General features: G+C 43.6%; 1 protein-coding gene across 1 annotated transcript in view; it reads right to left on the bottom strand.

Moving 5' to 3' along the window:
- Nucleotides 1-9,409, bottom strand: part of LOC310958136 (uncharacterized protein) — a gene marked incomplete at its 5' end in the record, with an annotated part of 75,089 nt that extends 65,680 nt beyond the window's left edge. The window contains one exon of the mRNA XM_083928963.1: nucleotides 9,220-9,409. Within this exon, the coding sequence (XP_083785089.1) occupies nucleotides 9,220-9,409 (190 nt within the window). The remainder of the gene's footprint in view (nucleotides 1-9,219) is intronic.
- Nucleotides 9,410-12,236: the final 2,827 nt, after the last annotated feature.

The following is a 12,236-nucleotide window of genomic DNA, read 5'->3' as shown; positions in this document are numbered from 1 at the left end:
AATACACATCGTTGAGCCACGCTGTTGCACCGAGCATGGCCTCGTGGTTGTCTGGTGGTCCTCCCCAGAAATGTTTTACAGAGTTGATGCCTGTCGTTCTGCTTACTTTTAACCGTGCCGTGTCTCTGAAGTGGTTTGGGACTCACAGTAACAGCTTTCTACTGTAGATGCTGGCAGTCAGCCTTGAGGCAAACCTGCTGTCACTATATTTAGATAAACATCTCACGGGTCAGTTACAGATGGACAATAAGGTCAAAATGAAAGACTTCTTCGACTTACTTTAAATGTTGTGCTCATATCAGTCTTCTATGTGTTTTAAACTCTGCAATCTTTCCTAATTAATTCCATCATTCTTATTGTTTTTCTGTCTGTTACTGACATTTTCACCAGGCAACAGTAAAAACGGATAATCCCCCATGAAAGACGCAGATATTTGGATTTTACTTTAGATGTATTTGAGCAGTCATTTAGCTAGTCAATGTGATAGGACTGCTGAAAATAAGAGGCAGGTTACAGTTTTCTCCTACTGTCAATCTTTGATTTTGATACTGTAACATTAAAGTTGAAATTAAGAAATTAAAGAAATGTGTTTCCTCAGGAGGGTGGCTGGAGTCTCCCTTAGAGAGAGGGGGAGAAGTTCAGCCATCCGTGAGGAACTCGGAGTAGAGCCGCTGCTCCTTTGCGTTGAAAGGAGCCAGTTGAGGTGGTTCAGGATCATCTGGTAAGGATGAACCCTGGGCGCCTCACTAGGGAGGTGTTCCAGGCATGTCCAGCTGGGAGGAGGCCTCGGGGAAGACCCAGGACCAGGTGGAGAGATTAGATCTCCACACTGGCCTGGGAACGCCTCAGGATCCCCCAGTTAGCTGGTTAATGTGGCCCGGGAAAGGGAAGTTTGTGGTCCCCTGCTGGAGCTGCTGCCCCCGCGACCCGACCATCTTTAAGTGGTTGAAGATGAGATGAGATGAAGATGACATTAAAGTTGAAGCCGTGCTCAGCCTACTGATTTAGAAACCAGGTTACATCACACACATAAGAATAATCTTCACAGGTTTTCATCTCTCGAATCTCAAACATGCTCACACTACAAGATTTGAACATATTGTAAACAACATGGAGACTGATGAGGGGGGACAATTTACGGCTGCGTTAAACAGTTATTACAGACAAAAAAAAGCAAAACACTAAACGACCTGGATGAAAGGATGATTGGAGAGATGCTGTCATGGGTTTATTTGTCCTTCAGAAAGAGATCAGTTTTAATATCTGTCAACAGTAGTATGCTAGCCATTAGCCACAAGGGATAAAATGTTTACCGTTGCTTTGCAACATCAGCTGCTCTGGGACTCTCTCTCTCATTGGTTATTGTGAAAATACGGATGTAATCATAATCGTAATCATCCAGATATAACTCCTAAATATCAAACATGTTTGAAACTATCAGGGCGAACAGTTCAGGAGGTTTAAGCCTGGAACTGTGAACCGCTCACATTCACAGATAATCTGGGCCGGACATCGGTACTGATCACTGTCCAGACCGGATTTCTATGCCGATTGTCGGGACGGATGAATCTGGGTTTGCAGAATAATTCTCGCTCTTCTTTTAGTATCTACTCACATGTTAATCTGGAACTGTTTCCAGTTTCATGCAGCAAATATTGGTGTGTTTGTATGTTGCTAAATCTTTCTCTCCCAGTCAAGGACAAGGGAGGTGAATGTCAAACATCAGCATCCCATCCTCAGTCACAGCTGTCACTATCTCCGGAGAGAGATGCACTTAAGAGTGAGGGACAGAGGTGAGGGATGGGGTTTCCATTAAATATGAGAATATATGTAGAGTTGGGCATTTTAACATGGGGGTCTATGGGGATTGACTCTTGGCGAACGCCTCAAGTGGACGTTAGAGGTACTGTAGTTCAGCCCCGAGTCTGTTGTCAGTGACAAACATCAACCCAACACAAGCTAGCGATGGCCTAAATTCTTCTTCTCATATCAAATTCAACACTTTTGTAGCAGAAAAACATTGAAAAACAACTTCTCATCTGTGAAATGTTATTCCATGTTGCTTAGGGCGGCAGTAGCTCAGTCTATAGGTGACTCAGCTGGGAGCCGGAGGATCGCCTGTTCATCTCCTGGGCACTGCCGAGGTGCTTTTGAGCAAGGCACCGAACCCCCAACTGCTTGGGGTGCTCGCTCTGACATCTCTCCATTAATTGCATGCATATAGGTCCTGTTTGTGCCTGTGTGTGTGTAACCTGTATAATAATAATAACAGAGTGAAAAAATTGAATTCCCCATTGCGGGATGAATAAAAGGAATTCTTCTTCTTCTTAGTTTTGGTATTTCTTTCGTTAGAATATCCAAGAGCAGCAAAAAGGGTTTTTCTATGAGTCTTTCCATACAGTCTGAGAGAACATCAGCGTCTCACAAGCCCGGATGCATGAACGGCATGTTTATATCTATGGGAGAGGGTAAAGGATGAGGGGAGGTGTGGAGAGACAAAGCAGGGGGTGCAGAGGAAGATGGAAGATAAATCAGGTTTATTATCGTTTAGATGAAGGATGGTGGGAGACACAGAGAGTGAGGCTCCTTTACTAGAGAATAAAGGGAATGACACAGAACAAAATAACGATCTAATAGAAAAAGTTAGAGGCATGTATGACATCAGAGCGTGAGTGAATGGAGGGGAAACAGGAACAGAGGGAGGCAGAGGAAAAGGTAAATGGTTCTGTGGCTGCAGCTGTTGCTGTGGTCCTGGTAACACTCCAGATGCTCTGTAATAATGGTGCAATCCCAGGGCCATTGAATACATGATGCAAATCCTATTACTGCAGCTAATAGACTGTGGAACTGGTGGTTCCTCTGGGGGAACTGCTTTCCCTCTTTCCTACAGCAAGATTGCATGTTTTTGAAAACGAAAATGTTGTGATTGGATCAGGACAGTCTCCCTCTCCTTTTTAGTCTCTGTTTTTGTCTCCCTCTGTCTGTGTTTTCCTGTATGTGCTCCTCTTTCTGTTTCTCTGGTTTTGAGTTTGTTTTCCTGGCAGGGTATCCTTGTTAGCATTGATCACCTGCCTCTCAGTATATTAGGCCAGTCCTTAGCCTCATTCGGTGCCGGATCATACCCTCGACATACCAAGATGTCTCCCTGCCCACCTGTCCTCTTGTGTCCATTCCTCGTGTCAGTTTGTATCAGTTCTCTTCATGTTTTTCCTTTGTGTTTAGTGCACCTTTATTGTAAATAAGTTTTATTAAATTTGTTAATACTGAGTTCCTCGTCTGCATTTGGGTCCAATCCTCCGTGTATTTTCCGTCACCCCACGTGACAGAAAATGCAAATTTATGCTCGTTTCAATTCAATTCAATTCAATTTTATTTATAGTGCCAAATCAAAACAAAAGTTATCTCAGGACACTTTACAGACTAGGTAAAGACCACACTCTATGACTTATTTATGATTTACATAGACCCAACAATTCCTCTGTAGAGTACGGTGGCAACCAAAACCTTCCCTATAACAGACAGGAACGTCAGACAGACCCAGCTCTGTGGAGGACGGCCATCTGTCTGCACCGGTTGGGGAAGAAGAAAAGCAGAAACCGTGCTGTAATGATTATATAACTACACCCCAAAATTCCACTAGAACCCTCCCTCCTGCATTTCCGAAATGTGCCAACGATATATGAAGCTCCACTTCACGAATATTCACAGACTAATCCTCAAAGCAATTTCAGTCAAAAGCAACTCGACTCGGTTATTTGTCTAGGAAGACGTTTCACCCCTCATCCAATCGTCTTCCTAGACAGATAACCAAGTCCAGATGCTTTTGACTGAAATTGCTTTGAGGATAACGATGACCTGGACACATGAGAACATTCAAAGGCTTATTTCACAGACTAACGTTCCCTTTGGATGCATATTTGACCCGGGACACTACTGCCAGACAAAGAGGAGAAGACATTCTACTGAAGCACGTTTTCATCCAGAAAAATGCTGTTCCAAGAGTGGAAACACTTGCTACAGACAGAGCAGAGGTGGGCTAATGCTATTAGCTAAAGTGACTGTGTTGACCTGCATCAGTGGCTACACCCCAAAGCATGGCAGGAGTACAGAAACGTCTCCAACATCTAGTCAGACATTACTGATAACAATCCTCTGTCAGTCATTGTCTTAAAACTCGCCTCACATGAGACGGTTGTGATTGAGGTGGGAGAGGGGCCTGATGTACCAAACAGAGCAAACGACACAAGAGCTCGTCAGATCAGTCTGGTTTCCAGGCTAATTATCCCACACCTCAGCAATTAGTCCAGTGAGTGAGAGCCAAAATTACAAGTTTATGACAAGTTGTAATAAACATAATTGAACATGATTTAATTTCTGTCTGTCTGTCTCTCTGTCTGTCTGTTTGTCAGCGTTGGACGCCAGAAGTGCTGTAAAAGCTTCAGTTACATCATATTCACTTCAACACATCTGCTGAACTCAGCACACTCACAAACGTCCTAGTTATTGGCAGTGTCAGCTAAGGTGTGTGTGTGTGTGTGTGTGTGTGTGTGTGTGTGTGTGTGTGTGTGTGTGTGTGTGTGTGTGTGTGTGTGTGTGTGTGTTATGACCTCACCAGGAATGCATGTGTGTGTCTGTGTGTAGCTGCTGGTATTGATGCTCTACTGTACTGCAGTACTGCACATGTGACTGCAGTTCCTTGTACTGTAACAAACACACACACACACACACGCAGAGCGAGGTACGAATGCAGACCCATGCACTCAACAATGCCTCAGATACACACAAACCTATACTACTGCAGAGCCTCTCTCTCTCTCTGTTCTCTCTGTCTCTCTCCCCCCCTCTCTCATGCCTCAGCAAATGCAGCTCCTTCCCAGCTTGATAGAATCACGCAGCATACTGCAGCATAACTTTACCTTTATTGTGCTGCTACATTAGCACGCGGTTAACTAAGTTACACTCTGGATTCATTCAGCCCGGGAGAATCTGAAATCCAAGGCCAATTATAGTTAAAATATAAAAAATCATAACAAAGTACCCTGAGTTCTACACAATGCCAATAAAGGCATAACTACATCATGGTGCGTTCAAGAGAATTGGACAGACGAGGCGGACAGACGACCCTGAAAACATAAAGCCTCCAGCCGGGGGTGCGGGTGGTGCGGAGGTATAAAAACGAGGCAGAACTAAGAAGTTTGCCCTCACTGACATTGAGGACAGATGAGCTTCTGGTTTCCCGTTCACGTCACAACACAGAAGTCAGGTTTATTACAGCGCTTCGTCCCAACCGAGGCCTCCAATGACTTTCACTTTCACGGCTTCCACATTATTAACAAAAATGAAATGAAACAAAGAAGTGTAACAAAGAGACAAAGATAAACAAGGTGCGAGAAAAAGAGATGGGAGGGATGAGCACTAGCAAACACAAAAGTGAGGAGAAACTAAAGAAAAGCAGAGATATCGCTCAGGGAGACAGAGAGACGGAGAGATACGCGCCTGTCTCACACAATAGATCTCATTGATTGGATTCACTCTGACATGCAGCCCGACCATCCGACTGGATATGCCAATATGTCAGTCTGGCAACTTATTATGTCACAAATATTTTATATTAATAGATTACATTTTTCACCGGCACTGTAACACATTATTGTTACTTTACTGTCAGAGGCCACAGACACGTTCCCACTCCCCCAAACTGCTTTTCCTTCGTCTGCTCAGACGCCCATTTGACAGGCCTATATATCCACCAGCGCTTTAGATAGCAACACTCCCTGCTGCAGGACATGGGCCTGTTTCTGCTCATCAGTATCATACCAGCTGTGCATTGGCATTTCAGAGACTATAAGAGATGATACAGCTCGATGGTTTATCATAAAGGATTAAAAAGAAACATGCATTCAATAGTGTTTGATGTGTCATCTGTGTTTAACGTCACACACATCAAACCAATCAACATCTCAGCTATCTCTGGATCTACGTCGCTGTCTGTTTCCCATCCGTAACCTTCATACGTCACATTAGCATGAGGAATCTGGAAATGGTAACGTAAATAAACATAATACATCCAACTTTAATTCGCTGTGTGAGGCGATATGACGATATCGAGAGCCGTGGGAGATAAACAGATCTATAAATGTCATATTAATGTGACATTGATTATGTTTGACACCTTATCTGTTATCATTTTCGTGTTCTATCACCTTGGTTGTGCTTGTTTCTGCTGTTCTGCTGTATTGGCTGCCATGGCATGTGGGTCGTGTTCACAATGCTATAGATATTATTATAGTTACTGTTGCTTTTGTGGTTGCTTGCATCTCTGGAAGTGTGTCTCTCTGTCTGTCTTTGTCTCTCTCTGTCCATCTGTCCGACTCTTCTCTCTTTCTCTCTCCTTTTCTTCCGCCCCAACCGGTGCAGACAGATGTCCGTCCTCCTCAGAGCTGGGTCTGTCTGACGTTCCTGTCTGTTAAAGGGAAGGTTTTCGTTGCCACCGTACTCTATGGGGGAATTGTTGGGTCTATGTAAATCATAAATAAGTCATAGAGTGTGGTCTTTACCTACTCTGTAAAGTGTCCTGAGATAACTTTGGTTATGATTTGGTTTGATTTGATTTGATTTGATTGATTTGATAAATTAGATTGAATTGAATTGAATTAATCATAATCATCTTCACGCATACTCAGGCACAACGTGATCACATCTCTCCATCCAATCGTTTTGAATGATTACTGCATGACAGACAGATTTTGGAAAGAGAGTGTAGTATATCATTGCTAGGTCATCTGCCAACTTACATAAATAACTAAACACAACATCACTAAATACTGGAAAGTAAAAGAAACCATCTGATGAGTCAGGTTATGAATGACATGGATGGGCAATCTATAGCCTTTGTATGCTGATTGGATCAACCAGGAAATCCAGCCCCCAGGAAGTGGTGGGGGCCTGGTAAAAATGTAAAATCAGCTTAAGTTAGCATTTAAAATGCTATACTCATGTAACAGTAGCTCAGATGGAGGAGTCATTAGGTCAATAAAGTGACTCAGTAGAGTAATATTGCAACATTACAATATCTACATAAACTGTACCGACGTTAGCTAACGTTAGCCACCATAATCCTGGTCATACCAGACCAATTTACAACAGTTTACTCACTGAACTGAGCAACAGTTTATTGTAAAAATAGAGATGGTGCAAATGCAGGTCCATTCGGTAACATTGAGAAAGCTTGTTTAGGCCTTTACTCTTAACCATCCTGTCATCTGTGAGGGAGTTGGTTTTACACCGGCATTAAAAACAAAACTGTCGCAGCGTTCCTGATGTTGGGGCGCCATAAATACCTATCACCATCCACTGATGAAGACGACCATGAGATTCAGTCAAACGCTTTCGAAGAAAAAGCCAGTTTCAGTGTACTCGTCATCAGGATCAGCGTTTAATAAAAAAGGTTGTGTAACGTTGTCTGTGGATTTGGAGGGAGCTTTCTAAAGAATGTCTAATTACAAATGCAACAAGAATGCATCATGGGAAATGTAGGCATTCCAACAGTTTGGGATCTTGGCCACACTAGGGACTGAAGCTCAGGATATCTCTCTATTTGTATTATTATTTTATACGTTGTTGCCAAACTCCCTACAGCTCTGGACTGTTGCGTGTCAAACACTGACAGGTTAAGGTTTAACTCACTGAACCAGACTGTGCCACTGGCTGCTAATTATGTGTGTGTGTGTGTGTGTGTGTGTGTGTGTGTGTGTGTGTGTGTGTGTGTGTGTGTGTGTGTGTGTGTGTGTGTGTGTGTGTGTGTGTGCTTGATGTGATAGTAACGATGCTAATACAGCACTGTCTCCGGGCTGACACAGCATCACAATGACAGAAAGAGAGAAAGACAGAGAGGAAGGGTGGAACAGAGAAAGAGAGAAAAAGAATGAAAGAGAAAGTAAAAAAATAAAAAGACAGATATAATGAGTCTAAAAAGGCAGAACAAGAGACCGGAGAGTTAACGACACAGTCAGCTCATATAAGTCTAGACGGGGTTGGCCAGAAGTGTCGAGGCAATCACACTTAATCTTCGGGGACACACAAACTCCAAGGAGGCTCCCAGACCTTCCTGATACTTTACTTAAGACTTCAGTTTTTCCATTTAAAGTGTACATCACCTGGAGAGTCTCTGTACACTACACAAGTCAGTAAAACAACAACATTATATGTTTCCTGTGAATGTTCTCATTTGTCCAGGTCGTGGTTATCCTCAAAGCAATTTCAGTCAAAAGCAACTGGACTTGGTTATTTGTCTAGGAAGACGTTTCACCTCTAATCCAAGAGGCTTCATCAGTTCATGTACGCATCTGACCAGACTGGGACTGGGACTGGACCAGGACCAGGACCAGGACCAGGACCAGGAACATGCTGGGAGTGGTCACATGTTAAAGTCATAATCCGTTAGAATTGAGATACGTTGTTTCTAGCGGCCTCTGTGGCGGTTAAACATAACTGCAGGCGAGCCTGTTCTTCATTGTGTCACGTTCACGGTCACTACATGTGTTGACTTTTTTTTTTGACTTTTGTAAACTTTATTGACACACATTCACCTCACGACCTCTGGTCCACGCCCTATACGGTCCCCTCTTAAATAAATACACACACACATGTTCCTTTCACACTTCTGTCCTTATAACAAGCCTGACTCAGAAGCTGGAAGTTCAGAATTTCCAATTACAAGTGAACGCAGCATAACTCTTAGTGACGATCTGGGCTGACAGACCAACCAGTACAGTCACTTACGCGTCTCCACAGACACAGATTTTAGAATACAAAGAAACAATTAGTGGGTCATTTGATCGTGTTTTAACTCACTCTGTGATGGAGAGGAGCTTAACACACAATTAAATAGATGAAAATCTTACGGAGTAAACAAAGTGACTATGTTGCAAAAGCAGAAATAAGTTTGTGTGCTTTGGGACATGACTGGCACTTATGGAAGGTGTGAAAAGTCAGTTTCAGACTCAGGGTCAAGGTCTACCACCTTGAAACTGTAGGCCGACGACTGAAATTCAAGCCAAGTGATGTGAAAACGTCTATTTTTCTAAATGCCTATGAGCCAACTCAACTTCAATCTCCTCCAGAGAAGAGATCTCCCCTAAAGGGAAACAACATCACATTAGGGACAGCATCCCTCCCTCTTCACATCTCTGCTACCAAACGCTTGCGGCGGCCACTTACCGCTCTTGGTGTCTTTTCCATCCAGTAAGGGTCGGTAGTCGCTCTTGGAGACCGTCTCCCCCACCTTGTCATCGTAGCTCTCTTTCTCCAACGAGGCCACAAAGTCTCTTTTCAGCAGGGCCTCCGCAGGGGCCCCAGCTGGGACCCCACCTCCACCCCCTCCCAGAGCGTCTCGCAGGCTCAGGTCCATAGTCCTGTTTCTGGAAAGAAAAGGGAGAGGTGTGGTTAGGTTTATTCACTTAACCCGCTCCATGTCAGTGACCACCGCATCTGTTTTCTGTGTGTGACTTTAACAAGACGAGCAATGGTCTTAACCCGACTCCACCAGATGGATTGATTCTCATTGTCTCAGCAGATCCATCTGGGAACTCTGATTGGAGATTTATTGGGAAGATGTGAAAAAAATGGTTTCTGATTGGATAAACCATCTGTCTATCACCAACATACGGGCCAAATCAACCAATCAGATCAACGAAGCGTGTGACGAACTAACAGCGTGGAGGCAAAGCTCAGAAAGGAAACATCATGTGGGTAAAGGATATTTTCCGTTTGTGTAACGTGAATTTACGGATCAAAGGCCCAATTTCAGGAGCCCGGTCCATATTCAGCAGAAGGATCCAGAGAAAATACATGGAAGCCGCCATGTTGTTTACTCCGTAAGGTCGCCTCTAAACCAACGCCGATCGGTTCGGTCGCTTGGCAAACTTCTGCAAATTTTCTCCGCCGCACGTTACCAGACTGATCTAAGAGTAAAATACAACCGAGCTCAGAGATCAGGATGGGCTCACGAGGCTGGTATGTTTGCCCTGTCGGAGACTATGGGAACTGGCGGAACTTGGCTCCGATTGTGGCCGATGGCTGCGGCTCTTTTCCACAGCTGCTTCTTCCCTGCTCTTTGATCACTAAGGGGTGGGGCTGCTCTTCACACACACGTGTGCAGCGGCAGCAGAGAGAAGTGACCCAGGTGGAGACGAGTGCAATAAAACCTTCACGAGCTGAAAGTCAACAAACACCAAAAAATACAGCTATTAAAAATCTATTCATCTATTTTTATCCATTAGCTATGTTATATTAATTTACATATATTCATATTTTGAGTGATATCGCCCGATTAATTGGCACAAATCGGCTTTCTCCTGCTCCGAACTATCGTTATCATACCGGCCTTTAAAAGTCCACTATTGCCAATATCGACACAGTGAACAAGAACAGAAAGAAACAGATGTTGCACTGTGTGATGTGCTTTCTCTCCTTTCTAAATTCAGCGTTAAAGAACGTATGTGAACAAAGACAAATTTGTGACTGCAAACTAATTGTAGGTTTAATTGTGTTACAACATAATGGTTGAGAAAGATGTGCGTATAATCTACTTCACTTAAGATTCTGAGGCGTGCGCGGGAAACCTAATGAGCCTGCTGTGGTTCCTTTACACTGCCCTGGCTCTCCTGCTTACACCACAGCAGCTGTTTAACATCCATCAGGTCCTTCTCCCAATGCACCGCTCAATAGAAAGGTGAACAAACAATGGCCTCTAAATAAGTAATGCGATAAAGAAAACACACGCCCATATAGCAGCCACAAGTTTTTCTGGCAATGTCAGGCCCGTTTTCGATCTGGCTCTCTTCACCAACCCTGCGTCAGAACTGGTTAAATGTTCGTTTGAGTTAATGTGGAAAAATAAATCTGTAACCCTACAGGCTAATAAAATGATGACGGACAGAGTATCTCCTTAACAGGTGATATTTTGCTGAAGTCTCGTCCAGTGACAGGTGCCGTCAGTTCAGTGGTTCTTGCAGGGAATTACCGTTTAAAAGTAACAGATTACTTATTTGAAAAAGTAACTAAAATGATGATTGAACTGATTACCGTATTTTCCGCACATAAAAACCTTCAAATTTCTCAAAAGCCGACAGTGCGCCTGATAATCCGGTGCGCCTTATATCTGGACCAATATTGAGCCACAACAGGTCTCGCAACTACGGTGAGCATATGACTGCGCGAAGCGTGCCGTTTCATTTCCATTTGTGTGTTTGTGTAAAGAGCCCAAAATGGCTCCTGTTAAGAGACACGCTTACGACGCAGAGTTTAAACTCAAGGCCATTAGTCACGCAGTAGAACACGGGAATAGAGCAGCAGCCAGAGAGTTTAACATGAACCAATCAATGGTGCCGAAGTGGAAAACTAAACAGAGTTTCCGAGGGAACAGAGCGAGATGGCTTCAGTTGGAGGACAAACTCGAACAGTGGGTTGTTGAACAGAGAGCAGTAAGTAGAAGTGTCAGTACAATCACTATTCGACTGAAGGCAACAGTGCTAGCCAATACTATCCAGCTGCAGACAAGTCCCTCACTTGAAAAAAAAACCTTTTGCGTCACTTCCGTCAAGCAAGGGGCTTGTGACAAGTGAGGGGCTTGTGTCAAGTGAGGGGCTTGTGCTCCGGGTCTGCAGCTGGATGCTACTCGCGCTAGCACGCAAACTTAACATCAATGAATTTAGAGGCGGTCCTTAACGTAACCCCAGCCTCGACTGTAGCGTCTATTCTATGTGCCTTATAATGCGGTGCGCCTTATCATGCGGAAAATAAGGAAATTGAATTGCAAAACTTTCCTGTTACTAAAGCCAGAGATATATTGGTATTATCAATACATCAGCCTATCTCAGTTTGATCCAAAAAAGGGCAACGCCACTTATAAATAAAGCTGGATACAGGGAACACAGAAATACACTTTTCATCGGAAAAAAAGCCTTGGAATTCAAGGACGTGGTTTACTTTGGAACGGCACAATTTACGTTTAAAATAAAGAATAATCAATTCCCCATTCTGAACCTGTTTCAGGAAAGGGAAAGTACCTTTCTGCTGAGAGGGCAAGATGTGCTAAAAAAGCCCAGTGTTAGAACAGATGCAAAAATGCATTGTATTTCTGTTGTTGGAGTGAATGTTTGGAACGATTTGGCCGTAGATTTAAAAGACTGCAGAACATTAATTTACTTTAAAACTGTTCTCAAGAGGAACATTAT

Source organism: Echiichthys vipera (assembly GCF_963691815.1).
Source record: "Echiichthys vipera genome assembly, chromosome: 15".
Lineage (NCBI taxonomy): Eukaryota > Metazoa > Chordata > Actinopteri > Perciformes > Trachinidae > Echiichthys > Echiichthys vipera.
Note: the sequence above shows the minus strand (reverse complement) of the source record. Positions and strands in the feature narration are given on the sequence as shown.